This window comes from Vulpes vulpes, chromosome 5 (genome assembly GCF_048418805.1).
Source record: "Vulpes vulpes isolate BD-2025 chromosome 5, VulVul3, whole genome shotgun sequence".
Classification (NCBI taxonomy): domain Eukaryota; kingdom Metazoa; phylum Chordata; class Mammalia; order Carnivora; family Canidae; genus Vulpes; species Vulpes vulpes.
In genome coordinates this window covers 68,446,375-68,461,944 of record NC_132784.1, presented here as the reverse complement: position 1 = coordinate 68,461,944, position 15,570 = coordinate 68,446,375, and the positions used below count along the sequence as shown (strand labels likewise).

General features: G+C 46.0%; 1 protein-coding gene across 17 annotated transcripts in view; it reads right to left on the bottom strand.

The window, feature by feature from the left end:
* The window catches only part of PPFIA1 (PTPRF interacting protein alpha 1), an 85,579-nt gene extending 71,253 nt beyond the window's left edge, over positions 1–14,326 (bottom strand). For 15 of the 17 annotated variants that reach the window (XR_012001677.1, XR_012001678.1, XM_072758655.1 and 12 more), the window contains exons 1-2: positions 14,127–14,307; positions 12,592–12,855 (exon numbers count right to left, since the gene is read on the bottom strand). Coding sequence is in view for 15 of the 17 variants with exons in the window: in XM_072758655.1 (XP_072614756.1) it covers positions 12,592–12,855 (264 nt within the window). In the remaining 2 variants the exon portion in view is untranslated. Of the gene's footprint in view, positions 1–12,591; positions 12,856–14,126 lie in introns of all 17 variants that reach the window. The other 2 variants (XM_072758670.1, XM_072758660.1) reach the window with 2 other exon arrangements.
* Between the last annotated feature and the right edge of the window lie 1,244 nt (positions 14,327–15,570).

Genomic DNA, 15,570 nt, shown 5'->3' with positions numbered 1-15,570 from the left:
CCCCTCATGCTCTCTTAAATAATCATAAAAAAATTAAAAAAATAAAAAAAATAAAGCTGTTGCCTCTCCAGTACTGATAAGGACACTGGAGGTTTGGGGATGAGGTAATGAGGGAAAGACTGCACATGAGTCCTGGGCTCTGCTGAACACACTGCTGAGCCACCCTGAGCTCACAATGTGCGGGGAGAACAGGTGGGATCAGCCCGCAGACTCAGGCCACAGTGAAAGAGATCAGTGGTGCGAACTTGCATGCCTACTTTCAACTGTCTGCTTAAGGAGAGAGATGCACTTGCTCCTCTAAAATGCCACCCAACAGCAGGAAGACTGGAATGCCAGCTTGCCCACAGCCTCCCTGCAGTGCGTGTGGGCGGTGAGGTAAGGGGGCGGAGCCATGGACAGCAGGGGAAACTGCAGTTTCTCAACCCTTCCCATCCACAGATGTCACCAATGAAGCCCTTTGCAGCACATCAGACTGCTCAAATGAACACTGAGACTCATCAAAACCATCTTCCTTCCTTGCCATTTTTCTATTTCAGGGCACACAGGATACCACGACCTGATCTGTCATCCACGTTTCCCCATAAAGTATTTTGCAGACAGGGAAGAGTGTGCCCTAGCTTCGTAACAGCACCTTAAGATTTCAAGAGAGATCAATGGCTCAGAAATATTGATGATCCTCAAGGAGAACCTTAACTTTCTTCTTGCACACAATTTGCGAAATCAATTTTTATATTACTGTTGGCAAAAGTTTCAAACTACATAAGCAGGAGGGATAATTAGCCCATTTGCAAAGCAGAAAAACTTGGAAATGCAAGATATGTTTCAAGCTCCCAAATTTATTTTCAGAGCAAAATGACATTTCCTCCTCAGAATAAGAATGAGACCCTGACAGCCAGAGTAAAAACTCCATGGGTGGACCTTGCCTGCCAAGTGAACCACAATCCCAGTCTGCAGAATTCAGCCAAGAGCTTGCTTCTAGCTACAGGGGAAAAAACCTACAAAGTGGAAACATTCTGTCCACATCTCTAAATGAGCATTAGCAAGTGCCAACAAAGCTTTAGCTGTGCCTCATTTCTGAGGGTGAAACAGGCACAATTACTAATGGCTCCAAGAGAACAGGCAAAACCCAGGACTAGCTCATGCAAACCAGGGCATGTGGCACCCCACCGGTTAGAAGTGAGTGACTCAGGGACAGGGGAATCAAGACTCCTGAGACTACCTGTTTCTATAGTCCTGTTAAACCATGTAAATGCTTTAGGTATTTGAAAACAACTTAAAAAAAAAAATTCAAGCCCTAAAATTAGAAATAAGCAGAAACAAATTAACCTAATGGTATATCAAATTTTGTATGGTTATGTGACCAATCACATTGCTTTAGAATCCGTTATTCTAACTATATAATTTTAAGACATATTTATTCTTTTTTTTTAATGACATTTATTCTTTGACCCAGAAGAACTGCAAAGATATTCTAAAATTTCACTCGAGGATTATACCAATACGGCATTAGAAGGCTGAAACTGCTTCATGTACATCATAGAATAAAGAAAATAATGCAGACATCACTAGAAATCAAAATTGTTAGTATAAGACAAGAGACATAAATATAAAATGATCAAGGGGAAAATTAAGTTTTAATTTGGGAACAGAAAATCAGTATGAAATCCAGGTTTCTATTTTTATAAAGATTTTTGTCTAGCTCTGTCTCCAAAAAGGACCTAAAAGAATGCTAACCCCAGCAACAATGAGCACACCTAGCTCATTTAGATTTCTGAACATCATTTCCCCCACTAAAAGGAACCAGGGCTCCTCAGAGGAATGATTTCAGATCCGAGGCAGGAAAAACACAAAGCGAGCCTGGGACAAATTCTTGTGCCAGAAAACAGCGAAATGTTCAAAGACTAATAATAGGGCCTTGGCAAAAGGACACAGGAGCCAATCTTAGGGGACAACACAGCATCTAAGGAATGATGATGATAATTGAGTGTGATCACCGAATAAACACAAATGCAAGTGTGCACAGCGATTACACAGGAGAGAAGGACGACAAGGAGTGCTCTTCATGGAAGAGGGTCAGTCAGTTCAGGAAGGAGGACTGAAGGCTGGGCAATCCCCTCTGCAGCTTCTACACAGGAATGGCTCTGGGCAGGATGTGATGGACGATGCAGCCTCCAGGAAGTCCCCTGGGGGCCCGGCTCCCTGTGGCTCCCCACAGGTCAGAGGAGTCCGTGGTCACCCTGCAGCCCACTCCTATCTCTGGACACAAGAACGGGCCACCAGAAACCATGAGCCTCCCCAAGTAGTGCCAAGCACAGGGGGAATGACGGAAGGCTGGGAGCAAAGTGAGAGGTATAAAGCCCCCATGGAAGGAGGTTACAGTGTTACATTTTCACATGTGAGTCTATAACTCACATGTGTCACTCTTACAATGTCCTAACTGATCAGAAATGTAAATATTGTAAGTAAGCATGGTTTCCTCCAGGTAAGAACCCTTTCCTTAGCACAAGGAAAGCTGCTCAGTCAGAATACGAGCATTTCTGAGGATCTTCATACACAGAGGGCAAAACTGGTTCCCCAAAAGAGTCGGTTACCAAATGACTTAGTGGTATCCAGCAGAAGACAGGGTCAGTAAGAAAGGCCTTCCTCTGGGAGAGAATAGCAGGATTTATAGAGAAGGTGCATAACACTGATCTGTGCATGACGAGCCACCCCTGATGCAGCCTGGCTGGCATGGGGCCAGGGCGGCCACAGGGCCAGGAGCCACAGGGATGGAGCATCTAAGTTGGCCCCTGGCTGACTCCACCCAATGGAAGACAGGGTCCAGAACCCCAGGAGATGTACACGCCAGCCATGGGACCTGGGGACCGGAAGGGAAGGGAGGGGTAGGAAAGAGGCAAAGCCATCCCCCTAGTTTCAGACTGCCCGACCAGGTAGAAAACAGTTTTGTTCAGGGGAAGAGGTGCACATGTTGGAAGAGATGGTTCTGGTCGACACTGAACTGAAGGAGCCCAAAGTCCGTCCAAATGGAGGTAGACCACAGGCACTCAAGCAAGGCATCTAAAGCACAGGGTGGGGAGCTACAGGAGAACAGAGTTCAGCTGAACCTCCCAGAGAAAACCACCTCCCCAAGTCTGGCCACACGGACACATGAAAAAATGGCCATCCTGTAGCTGCACCATCCACGAGTTTAATTTGCTCAAACAGAGCTCTACATTCTCATGCTCTCCTATATTTCTTGGTGCAACCACAATATTTGGGTTAGGTAACGTTTACTATGTACTGAATATTCAGCACCTAGAACAGTGCCTGGCAGGCACTCAATACATACCTGAAAACCTTTTTTTTTTTTTTAAAGATTTTATTTATTTTTTCACGAGAGACATGGAGAGAGAGAGAGAGAGAGAGACACAGGCAGAGGGAGAAGCAGGCTCCACGCAGGGAGCCCAATGTGGGACTCAATCCCGGTACTTTGGGATCAAGCCCTGAGCCAAAGGCAGACACCGCTGAGCCACCCAGGCGTCCTCATACCTGAAAACTTTAATGTATACCTTACACACAAGTAAATATCATGCACACTACATTTAAACATTGCCTATTTCTGTATATTATATAAAAACATCCACTGTTCTGAGCTTTAGGAGATGGGTGACATTAAGAGGTTTTAATTTTTGCCTAACACACTAACCTTACAGCTCAATCCATGCATTAGAAAGGACTACTCTAACCAATGGGGTCTACCCTGTGTCCACCCTTTTTTTTTTTTTTGCTTAAATACAGATTTATTGCAAACCACCCTGTGTCCACTCTTATCTCCACCCCCCAGTCCGCTATCCATGCAGCATCAGGAAATGCTTTTAAAAAATTCAAACTGGGGTGCCTGGGTGGCTTAGTGGGCTGTCTGACCCTTAATGTAAGCTCAGATCTTGAGCTCAGGGTCGTGAGTTCAAGACCCATGTTGGGCTCTACACTGGGTGTGAAACCTACTTAAAAAATTCAACAAAATCATGCCAACCCTCTACCCCCTGAGGCTACAATGCCCCTGGGCCCTCAACAATACTTAAAAAATAGAACAGAAACCCAACTCTTGCCATGGCCAGGCTCTGTCCAACCACCAGCTGACAGGCACATCACCTTGCTGTTTCCATAGCTTAACTCAAGGCCAAGTTTATTCCTGCCCCTGCAGTCACAGTGCTGGGAGAGTACTCTCAGCCTTAGTACAGACGTGACCCCTCCTCTTGAGGCCCCTCCTAGATCACACTGTGCCAGTAGACAGCTCTTCCTTTCGACGACTTCATGCTTTCAGTCACATCTGACAGCCAGTGCTCATCTTGAGAAGGGGCATGGAACCCAGAGCCCAGAATGGTGTAGAGTCATGGAGGTGCCCAACAAGAGTGGACGGCCCTGTCTTGCGCAGAGGATCACAGGTGTAGCAACACAGAAAGACAAGACGGGGTGCTTGCAAAAAAGGGCAAACTGAGTGTGTGCCACTGACAAGAGGCGAATGGCCAAATATTCTGAAGGATCTGCTGATCTGTTTCATAAACCAGAAACAATGGAAGTAAGCACAGCCTTCCAAGAGGGGTTTTGCCAACCACTCCTATTTCAGTCTGGAAGGTATCCTGGCAGTCACTACTGAAACTCAAGGTTATCACTAGAATCTACCCTTACTGAAGAGTCTTTTAGCTAATTTCACCTCATTTGGATTATGAGGTCAAGTCTCGCTAATGTACTCACTAACTTAAGCTCGGCAAGTCATCAAAGCTTGAGCTTTGTTAGCTCTAATTATATTATATATATTATATATATATTATATATTATATAATAATTTGTTAGAGCACTAACAAATTATAATGGAGTGTTGCACCCCACTATGTATTACAGCAGTGCTTGAGAAAAGTCTGAGATTCTTTACCCCAGAGCTTCTCAAGTTCGGCACCTGGTCGTCAGGCAAATCTTTGTCGTGGGGGCTGCAGGAAGGAGTATGTAGGGGCATCCCTCCCCTAGTATGACAGCCAGTGTCGGCATCTTCCAATATTCCCCCAGCTACAGAGCCTGGCCCTGGCTCATCCTCTCCCCTCCCTCATGCCCCCGACCAGGCTCTGCTTCTACTTTCCTCTCTTGCCAACCTGCCCAGCACGCTTCACACTGCTGCCAGCTCACTGATATCGATGTGGTGACAATCAACGCACCCACAAAATTGGTTTATTTGCCACCAAGTTGTGCTTTCCAGACCTCATCCTTCAGGATACTGAGTGCTACATGAAAGCTCTCCCAGGGATTCACAGGCTGGGAGAGACATGGGCAAAACTTGGGTCCCACCCATGATTCAAGCCAAACATATTCTCTTTTCTTGGAATTCTCTGGGTGAGATGTCTTTTAAGGAACTCATTTCCTGCTTACAAGAAGAGTGCGAAATCACTGCACTCAACTTGGAAGAATAAAATCTGCATTTTCAACTTTATATGAAATTGGAGGGAAGACTAAATGAGCAATAATTTCTAAAAACGCTGATCAAACACTGTGATCAAGTCACATGATAAGTGTCTCTCAAGCCATTCCATGCACCCCCTCTTCGCTGAGATCAGCCTTCTCTGCCACAGCCAGCCTGTCATTACAAAGCCTGCCCTGGGTGGGCACCAAGCAAGGGAGGAGGACGGTACCCAGTGGGCTGGGCTACCAACACCACGTCTTTCCATGCATGGTGGCTGAGCATGAGCAAACTGGAGACAGATTAGGAAAAGAACAATGGGTACTACACAAGGACTAGTGGGATTTGTTTTCTCCTGGACCAAATAATGACAATTGACATATTTACCATGACTTATACACAGAACATACCAATGTCTCCCCACTTCCAGTTACATACATAAATAGTCTCTAAGTCAACCCACCAAGAACCAGAAAAAGTGAAGACAATTTTAAGCCTGTCTGAAGGCATCAAAGAGACACTGAGGCAGCCATAACTGCAGGGAGGTTCCAAACAAAAGGGAGCCCACTGAGGTGACTCTCATATTCAGAGTGCCACCTCTCACTCATGGCATTTGACGATTCTCATTTTCCTCAGGGATGGGGGGCAATATACCAATAAGTCAGAAAGAAAACATAGCAGAAAGTCAAGAAGAAAGTCCTGGCTAACAGAACTCTGGACAGCTCCATGGGTACAGGAAGACAAAATTCAAGTGCAGGCCTGATGAACCAGGCAGGTCTTAAAAGGCCAAGATCCCTCAGAGCAGGGAGGCATAGAAAATGAGCCCAGCATTCTGCAAGCCCTCCCTGAGAGCTGACCCTTCAATGATCTCCTGGTGCTCAGCAGACAAGAACTGGGCTTCAGGACCTGCCAAGATGGAAGGGCCCTGGGAAGGCAGCTTACAAAGCTTGAACCCCAGTGTTAAGTCAATCACACCTGACTAGGCCAAGGAACTGCCCCACTTGAGGTGTGTTGGAGGAGATATTAAAAGAAGACAGTCTCACAAAGAGCCTCTACAGCTCTTCATATACAGTGTCCAACACTCAATTAAAAAAAGAAAAAAGAAAAAAAGAGGAAAGAAAGAAAAACAGACATAACAACACATAGACCAAAAGAAAAAGGAACAGAAACAGACCAAGAGGCGACCCACTGGAGTTACCAGATGCACACATCTACTTTTCGAAAACCTACTTGACAGATAGGAAATTTTCAGATAATCAAAACAAATCCTAAAACTGAAAAACATAGTAGCTAAAATTAACCCAATCTGTGGGCTTCACATCAGAATAGACAGACACAGATGAAGAGAGAATCAGTGACCTGGAAGACAGGTTGATAAAAAATATATATACATCTCGATAAAAGTTGGAGGAAAGTCTAGGAAACAAAGGAGCCCAAAAGACACATGGGACATGGTAAAAAGTTCCAATGGGGATCCTCAAAGTAGAGAAAAGACAGAATGAGGAATAATGAATATCTACAAAGATAACAGTCAAAACTTTCCCAAAACTGATTAACCAAGCTATTGACTCAGAAAGAATGTCTCAGGCAAAAAGAAAATGTTAAAAGTAATGAGAGGAAAAAAGATACTGCCTGCCTTCAATGGGATAACAGTAACATCGCAGGCTGACTTTTCAAAAAAAAGAAAGGAAGCCAAAAGAAGATGGACTGGCATTTATAAAATTATATTCACAATCTCATAAGCTTAAAATGTAAGCTCAAAGACAACGGAAAGTAAAAGATTCCCAGGTAAACTCTAATGAACAGAAAACTGACATGGCAAACACAACTATCAAATAAAGTAACCTCTAGAGCCAAAACCATTACTAGAGACAAATAGGAATGTTTCATGATTAAGTTTTATCTACCAAGAAAACAAGAGTTCTAAATTTGAATAGACCTAATAACACAATCTCAAAATACATGAAAAATGATGAATATAGAAGTGGAGAAAGAGCCAACTCCACAATCATAGAGGAAGACCTCAGATACAACTCTGAGTAACTGACAGAACAGACAACAAGGACAACAACAAAGCCAGGGTGGAGGGCTGGGCTGCCCAATCTGTATTCAGATGTGGCTAGTTAACTACCTGAAACGTGGCTACTCCAAATTGAGATGTGCTCAAAGTATAAAACACACACCAGGTTTTTAAAGACTTGATATGATAAAAATGAAAAATATTTCATTATGTTCTTCTCATGTTGATTATACACCGAAATGATATTTTGAATATTTGTGTTAGATAAAATATATTCTTGAAATTATTTATACCTCTCTTACTTTATTTAATGTGGCTACTAGAATCTGAATTACATGACTATCAAACTTTACCTAACTGATAAACACAGAACACTGTATTCCTGCCAATACACATTATTTTCAGTGCCCAAGGAACACTTAATGAAAATGAACGTATGTGGGATCCCTGGGTGGCTCAGCAGTTTGGCGCCTCCCTTCGGCCCAGGGCGTGATCCTGCAGACCCGGGATCGAGTCCCACATCAGGCTCCCTGCATGGAGTCTGCTTCTCCCTCTCCCTGTGTCTCTGTCTCTGTCTCTCTCTCTGTGTGTCTCTCATGAATAAATAAATAAAATATTAAAAAAAAAAAAAAAGAAAATGAACATACGCTGAGCCATTAGGAAAACTCGATTCATTTCAAAGGATTGAAACAATGCAGGGCATATTTAGGGACTGCAATAGATGAACAGTTTATAGCCTCCCTTTCCTCAAGTTCATCACCTCCAAGGTGATAGTACCAGGACATGGAGACTCAGGAAATGACCAGGTCATGAGTAGAGAGAACTCCCTCACTCCTGCTGCTGCACTGAGGACAGTGAGAAGCGGGCTGTCTATGAGCCAGGATATAGACTCTCACTAGACACTGAATCTACCCATGCCTTGATCTTGAGGACTTCTAGTCTTCAGAACTATGAGAAATAAACGTCTGCTGCCTATTAGCCAGCCAGTTTATGGTATTTTGTGATAGCAACCTCAAAAGACTAAGACAGATACCTTCATGGAATTAAGCTACAAATCAGCAAAAAAGTAACTAGAAAATCCCCCTATACATTAAGAAGTTTGCTTATAAAAAACTTTGTGAATTAAAAAAAAAAAGTTACCACAATGAAAACTATGAAATATTTTTACATAAAAGAAACTGAAAATTTGGCTTACCAAAACTTGTGGGATCAGGACACCTGGGTAGCTCAGAGGTTGAGCATCTGCCTTCGGCTAAGGGTGTGATCCTAGGATCCAGGATCGAGTCCTACATCGGGCTCCCTGTGAGGAGCCTTGCTTCTCCCTCTGCCTATGTCTCTGCCTGTGCCTCTCTCTCTCTCTGTCTCTCATGAATAAATAAATAAATCTTTAAAAAAACACAAAGCTTGTGGGATCAATAAAGATGTGCTCAAGGAAACTTACAGCTTTAAAATACATATACTGGAAAAGAAGAAAGGCTAAAAATAAAATTAAGTATTTAGCTCAAAAACTAGAAAAAAGAACAAACAAAACACAAAGTAGATGGGAGAAAAAAAAAGAGCAGAAATTAATGAAATAGGAAACAAATACTAAATAGAAAAAAAAATCAATAAAGCCCAAAGTTGGTTCTTTGGAAAGACTAATAAAATAATCCCCTAGCAAGACTGATTAAGAAAAAGAGACAAAGCATAAATTATCATATCAAGATTTTTTAAAGGAGGTATCACAACTGATCCTGCAGATGACAAGGATATTATGAACCACTTTACACTTATTACTTGGAAAGTTTGAGTGGTCTGAACAAATTCCTAGGAAAAACAATGCCTTATCTAAATAAACACAAGAAGAAATACAAAATCAGAAAAATCCTATTTCCATGTAGAAAAAAATGAATCTGAAACTAAAAACCTTTCCACAAGAAAAACCCTACAACCAGCTGGTTTTGCCAATCAATTCTTCCAAAAATTGAAGGAAGAAAACATAAGGCTCACACAAACTCTTCTGGGAATAAACAAGGAACACTTCCTACCTTGTTTTATGAGGTCAACACAACTTTAATACCAAAAACCCAACAAGGACAATACAAAAAAGTACAATCACAGACCAACCTCTCTCATGAATACAGATGCAAGAATCCTAAGCAAAATATTAACAAATAAAATCCTGTGAAAAGAGAATACACAGATATCAAGTTTGGGATTACTGTAGCATGGCAAAATTTTTTTACAGTTAAATCACATTAAGAAAAAAAAAATCACTTGTCCCAAGAGATACAAAAAATACATTTAAGAAAATTTAATAATTTAATTCATGATTAAAAAAAATCCAAAAACTCTTGGCAAACTAAAAATAGAATTTTTATATTTTGATTAAAAAATATCTACCAATAAAGCCACAGCTGGTATCATATGTGATGGTAAAATACTGAAAGTTGTCTTTCTGGTATTGGGAGTGAAAAAGGACACCTATTCTCACCACTTCTACTCAGCACTGTACTAAAGATCCTAGACAGTACAACAAAGCAGGAAAAATGAAAATGGTTATTGCACTTGGAAAGGAAAAAGAGAAACTTATCTAAAGACACCACTTAGAGAAAGGCAAACACACACAAGAATGTAAAAAACATCTGCCATTTATATATGTATTCAAAATACATAAAAAGAACTCCTTCAAATCAATAAAAACCAAAACACACCCAATAAAAACAATGGACGAGACAATAATTTCATGAAAGAAGTCATCCAAGTGGCAAATAAACACACACAGAGACATTCCACCCCTGCTTACTGGTCATCAGGGAGCAGCAAGCTCACACCATACTAGGCTTCCTACCACCTGACACCCACCAGATAGCTAAAATGCAAGAACCGACAATACCAAGTATCAGACAGCCACTGAGTGTTCACACACTGTGGGTGGTGGGTGAACAAACACACACGCTATCACTCAGCAATGCTGCTCCTCTGAGCACACCCAAAAGAAATATATATGTATCTGTACTAAAAATAAGCAAGAATAGTCAGGGGCAGCATTTATAAATACTTATGCTCAGTACAAAGAATAAACTACTGTATATTCACACACTGAGTACTAGACAGCAATGAAAATGAACAAAATGACTCGAGGTGAAATAGATGTGACCCACAAACAATGCTGAATGACTATTTCATTTATACGAAGTCAAGAACACACCAAAACGGACAGACCAGGTGGTTCAGCGGTTTAGCACCACCTTCAGCCCAGGGCCTGATCCTAGAGACCTGGGATCGAGTCCCACGTTCAGTCTCCCTGAATGGAGCCTGCTTCTCCCTCTGCCTGTGTCTCTGCCCCTCTCTCTCTCTCTCTCTCTCTCTCTCTCTCTCTCTGTGTGTTTCTCATGAATAAATAAATAAAATATTAAAAAAAAAAAAAAAGAACATACTAAAGCAATCAATGGTGAAAAATCAAGACCATGGGTAGCTTTGGGGCGCAATTACTGGGAATGGGTAGGAGGGGGCTTCTGGGAAGCTTGGTAATGTTCTATTTCTTCATCTAGGTGGTAGTTAAAAGTATGTGTTCACTGAGTGAAAAAAGTCACTGAAATGTACACTTACGACTGAATTTTTCTGATGAGAGTTAAAATTTGTTAATGTAGATCATTACTTGCTTACACAGTGTGCTAGTAGTACAAATGCATTTATTCATATACCTATCTGGCCACACTACCAGCTACCAAACATGAGTCAAATATTGGGGAAAGGAAAGGTCCAAAAACAGTTTACTTAATTGTTCTGAAATGTTTCTGAAATATAAGGTGCTTCAATGCACTGTCTCAAATTACATTAAAACAAATACAATCACAAATCAAAAAAACAAAAACTACTGAAAAATTTACAAGTACACTAAAATCCTGGTGGAGCATCATTTGGCCCATGCTTTCGAGCTCGTGGTAATAAAACCAGACCTACACAAAGTACACAATTCGTGAGGCTTGCCCGAGAAAAACCGTGATGGCTCCCCGATCCAACAGAAAAGGAGCACTACAGCACTAACCGCAGATTATTATTGCTAAAAAGGAAATGTAAACGTCTGGCTTATCAATCTTTCAGGAGAACCAGCTACAGCCAAGAAATGCATTCAGGCTGGCAATTACTCATTTACTAATTTAGCACTGCAGACTGATGGTGGGAGCACAAGCATGTGCTTATGCAGGCCTACCTGAAAGGACCACAAAGGCGCCTATTACGGGTAACTCAAGGGGCACCTAGGCGGCTGTGAACACCCAAGTAACCTCTGTGTCTCCGGCATGCTCTGTGCCACTCGCCTTACACTTTCCTCTACCCTCTACCCTCACCTATCATGACGTCCTCACTCAGCTCCACAAGAAGAGGCTTTGAAACTAGTCCAAATGTCATATACTAAGATTAACGACTTCGGCGTCACTTCAAGCTTACAATGCTCATCGGCCAAGAAGAAAGTTCCGAAGGAATTAATCTCTGTCTCATATCCTCCACGACAAACTTCATTTATAAAACAAAGGTGTTCTTAGAAAAGTGGACTGTAAAAATATCTTTATCTTTCCTGTGAAATCAATCCTATCTGTCCATTAAATTTCATTAGAAAATGGGAAATGTGATAAAATCCATAAGAAACACAGGTTCAGCAAGAAAGGCCTAAGACAACAGAATGGAAGGCAGCACGCAGCTTGGATGCCTCATGGCCCTTGTCCAAAAACTTCGGAGCACTGTCCCAAATTAAGGCAGAAGAAAGGAACAAGAGTTACGAGGTGTTTAAGTATAGTGCACCACAGCTTGTCTTCCCTCAGAGGTTCAACCCTCGGGAACCCTCTCTGCACATGACTTACAGAAACCAGAACCACGGGCAGCCCAGGTGGCTCAGCAGTTTAGTGTCACCTTTGGCCCAGGGTGTGATCCTGGAGACCCGGGATCGAGTCCCACTTCGGGCTGCCTGCATGGAGCCTGCTTCTCTCTCTCTCTGTCTGTCTCTCATGAATAAAGAAATTAAATCTTTAATTGAAAAAAAAAAAAAAAAAAAACAGAACCACCATTTCAGGCTCATGTAAAACATGAACACCATGAAAGGTGACACCATAATTTAGAAGGGGAAAGAAAGATCTGTAAAGTTCCAGGTGAAAGGCATCCATACCTGTGGAAGTGCAGTATTGAGCTGCCTCTGCAAGGAATCTCTTTCATGCCCGACCTCATGTAACTTCCCCTGGGTTAATGCCAGCGTTTCCTGAGTCTCTCTCAGCGTGTCCAGAAGACGGTCCCTCTCTTCCAGCATGGACACCATCAACTGTTCGAAATGTGAATCTGCATCTGGCTGCGAAGGAGAGCTGGACCCACGGCTCCCACTTCCTCCTGGCAGGCCTTCTGCTTCACTGATGGTTGGCATCACCTCGCACATCATCTTGAAATAAAACACCCAGACTCCAGTCATTAAGTGCAAAATAAAGGCTCCCACAAACCTGCAACTTTATTAGCTCTCCGTGCTGCTCATAAAATGAAGGTTGACAGCCTCGTTATTCTCAGATCTGACTGTTACACTCTGAGTATAAGTAAGCGGAAAAAAACATACACAGGTGAATCCTGAGTGTGGGAACAGATTAATACGTGGGATAGTGCAGGGCAGGGTAGAGACCCCTCAGACAAACCCTGGGGCATTTTGTCTGCAAAGCTGTACTTTCTGGTTGTTGAAAACAAGTGTGCTTCTGTAACTTACTTTTCCCCCTTTATTTCCCGGTTCAGGGAGAGAAAGTCAAAACACATGCCACCCAATCATGTTTCGGGAAAAGCACAGAAGGAGCATACAGCCAGTAAAACTGACAAGTACAAAATGCATCAGGCATCTTGGAGGAATGTGTGCAGTCAGCTCCCCAGGAGGACTGGCGGCTCCCTCGGCTTCGGGCCGGACTGGGTGAGTGCTCAAAGGAACCGGATTCGTTAAGGGCCGGGAAAGGTGTTTTTCAGTGGCTGCAAAAGGTGTGACGGTCAGGCAACCCAACTTACGTAAGTTTACGGCCGGAGGAAAAAAAAAAAAGAAAAGTATTAGAAAGGAAACTTGCACACCGGGCATGGAGCAGGTCGGTGCGGCTGCGGACGGCTAGGAGGGAGCGGAGGAGGAAGCAAGACGGAAGAAAGGACAGGGAGGAGGACGCAGGAGAAGTGAAAGGGGAGAAGGAGACGCCGCTAGCGAGGCCGACAGCAGGCGGGCGCCACGGGAGGAGGCTGAGGCCGCCGGAGCCGCCGGAGCCGCCGGAGCCCCGGGGCCGGCGACGCCGCGACCGCCGCGACCTCCGCGCCCCTCGCCCCGCGCCGCGCTGCAGGGCCCCGGGCCCGGACCCCGGACCCGGACCCCGGACCCCGGACCCCGGGGCACCGCTGACAGCGGGAGCGCAGCCCGGGCCGCGGCCTCCCCGGCCACAAGTCCTCGGCCCCCGAGCCCGGCGCGGGGCTGACCCGGGGCTGACCCGGGGCTGACCCGGGGCGCCGCGGCCCCAGGAGCCCGGCCTCGGGGCGCCCCGCCGGGGCCCACCGCCTCCGCGCCCGGGGGCTGACAGCGAGCGCCGCCGCGGGGAGGGGGCCGCCGCGGGGAGGGGCCGGCGCCCGGGCGCCCTCGGCCCCGCTCCGCCCCGCTCCGCCCCGCTCCGCCCCAGCCTGCCTCAGTCTCCCGCTCCTTACCTTGCTCGCCGGCGGGAGCGGGCGAGGAGGCTCCGCGGCTCCTTGCGGGCGGCTGCTCGCTCCGGGCGAGCTCGGGGCCCGACGAAAGCGGCCCGCGCCCGCGCCCGCCGGCCCCGGGCCCGCAGCCCCCAGTCACCAAGGCCGGCCCGCGGCCGGACACTGCCTGAGCGCAGGAGGAGCGGGCCCGGCTGCGCGTCGCCGGCGTCAACGTGCCCGACGTCGGGCGCGTCGGCGCAGCGTCAGCGCCGAGCGCCGCCGGCCAGCCCCGCCCCCCCGGGGGTTGGGGGAGCGCCGCGGAGGCCGGGCGCGCAAGCCCCGCCCCCGAGTGGGCGGGGCGGGTCTCCCGGCGCCCATTGGCCAGGTGCGGGCGGAGCCCCGCCCCCGGCCCCGGCCCGGCCCCGCCCCCCAGGTGGGGGCCTTCTCCACCCAGCCGGAGCTCACCTACCGCGGCTGCGGCCGCCCGGAGGCCGTTTGCAACGTCTACGGTGCATCGGGTTCTGAGCCAGCGCCTTCCTCGAGGCGGGTGCGCCCCGGCGCGAGACACCTGCTGGCTGCCTCCTCGGGGTCGGACCCTCCTCGGGACCAACCGTTCCAGGACTCAGAAGGTCGCGGTGTCTCCGCGGGGCCCTTACCTGCGATACCTGCGGATGCCCAGTGGGCACCGTTTGATGTGGAGATTCCTGGGCGCGGCGTGGGGAGTGCAGGCTTGTCCCTGCGCTCTGGCCTGGGCAGGTCAGCGGAGCCCGCGGCGCTCAGCGCCCCATCTGTATGATGTGAAAACGACATGGCCTTACTCCTGGGCTGCTAGAGCAAGTGGGATCCCACCGGGGGCGGTTCTATTCACGTCCTTATTCATACTCACTCATTCATTTCCTTCTTTGGGCTACTTTGTGCTTTCCAGGTACTACATGATGAATGCGCATTATTTTTATCATTAGGGAAGCCCCCTCCCCCCCAATAAATGTTCCCTTAGTAAAACCTAGGCAAACATAAATCATGGAAAATAGCTTTTGGGAAGCTAAAACGCCTTTTCTGCGTATCTATACCACCCAACTAAACTATTTCCCCAAAGTATTTATCCGAAACCTGTTTTAGAGATGGAGTGGCACCCTTGTAAGGCTTAGTCAAGAAAACGAGCAGGGAAAATGGTTTTGCTCCAACTCTCCCGTCGAAGGCTTGATAAAGAAAACCCAGGAACGTGGGAGGGAAGGGGATAGATAGATCAGTACTATGGCCAGGGTCGTGTTTTTACAAATGTGCCCACCAGCCTCAGCTCTCTCATGATGCGGTTGGTTGTCAACCATAAGCATGACCCGGGCCACCTCTCCTAGTTTCTAGAGATGGCTTTCTAGAGCTCCTTTCTAAGCAGCTTGGGAGGAGTGTTCCTCTAAGATCGGAGTGTGACCTAGCCTCTGTCCTAGAGATCTGGATGTGTCCCAGATCT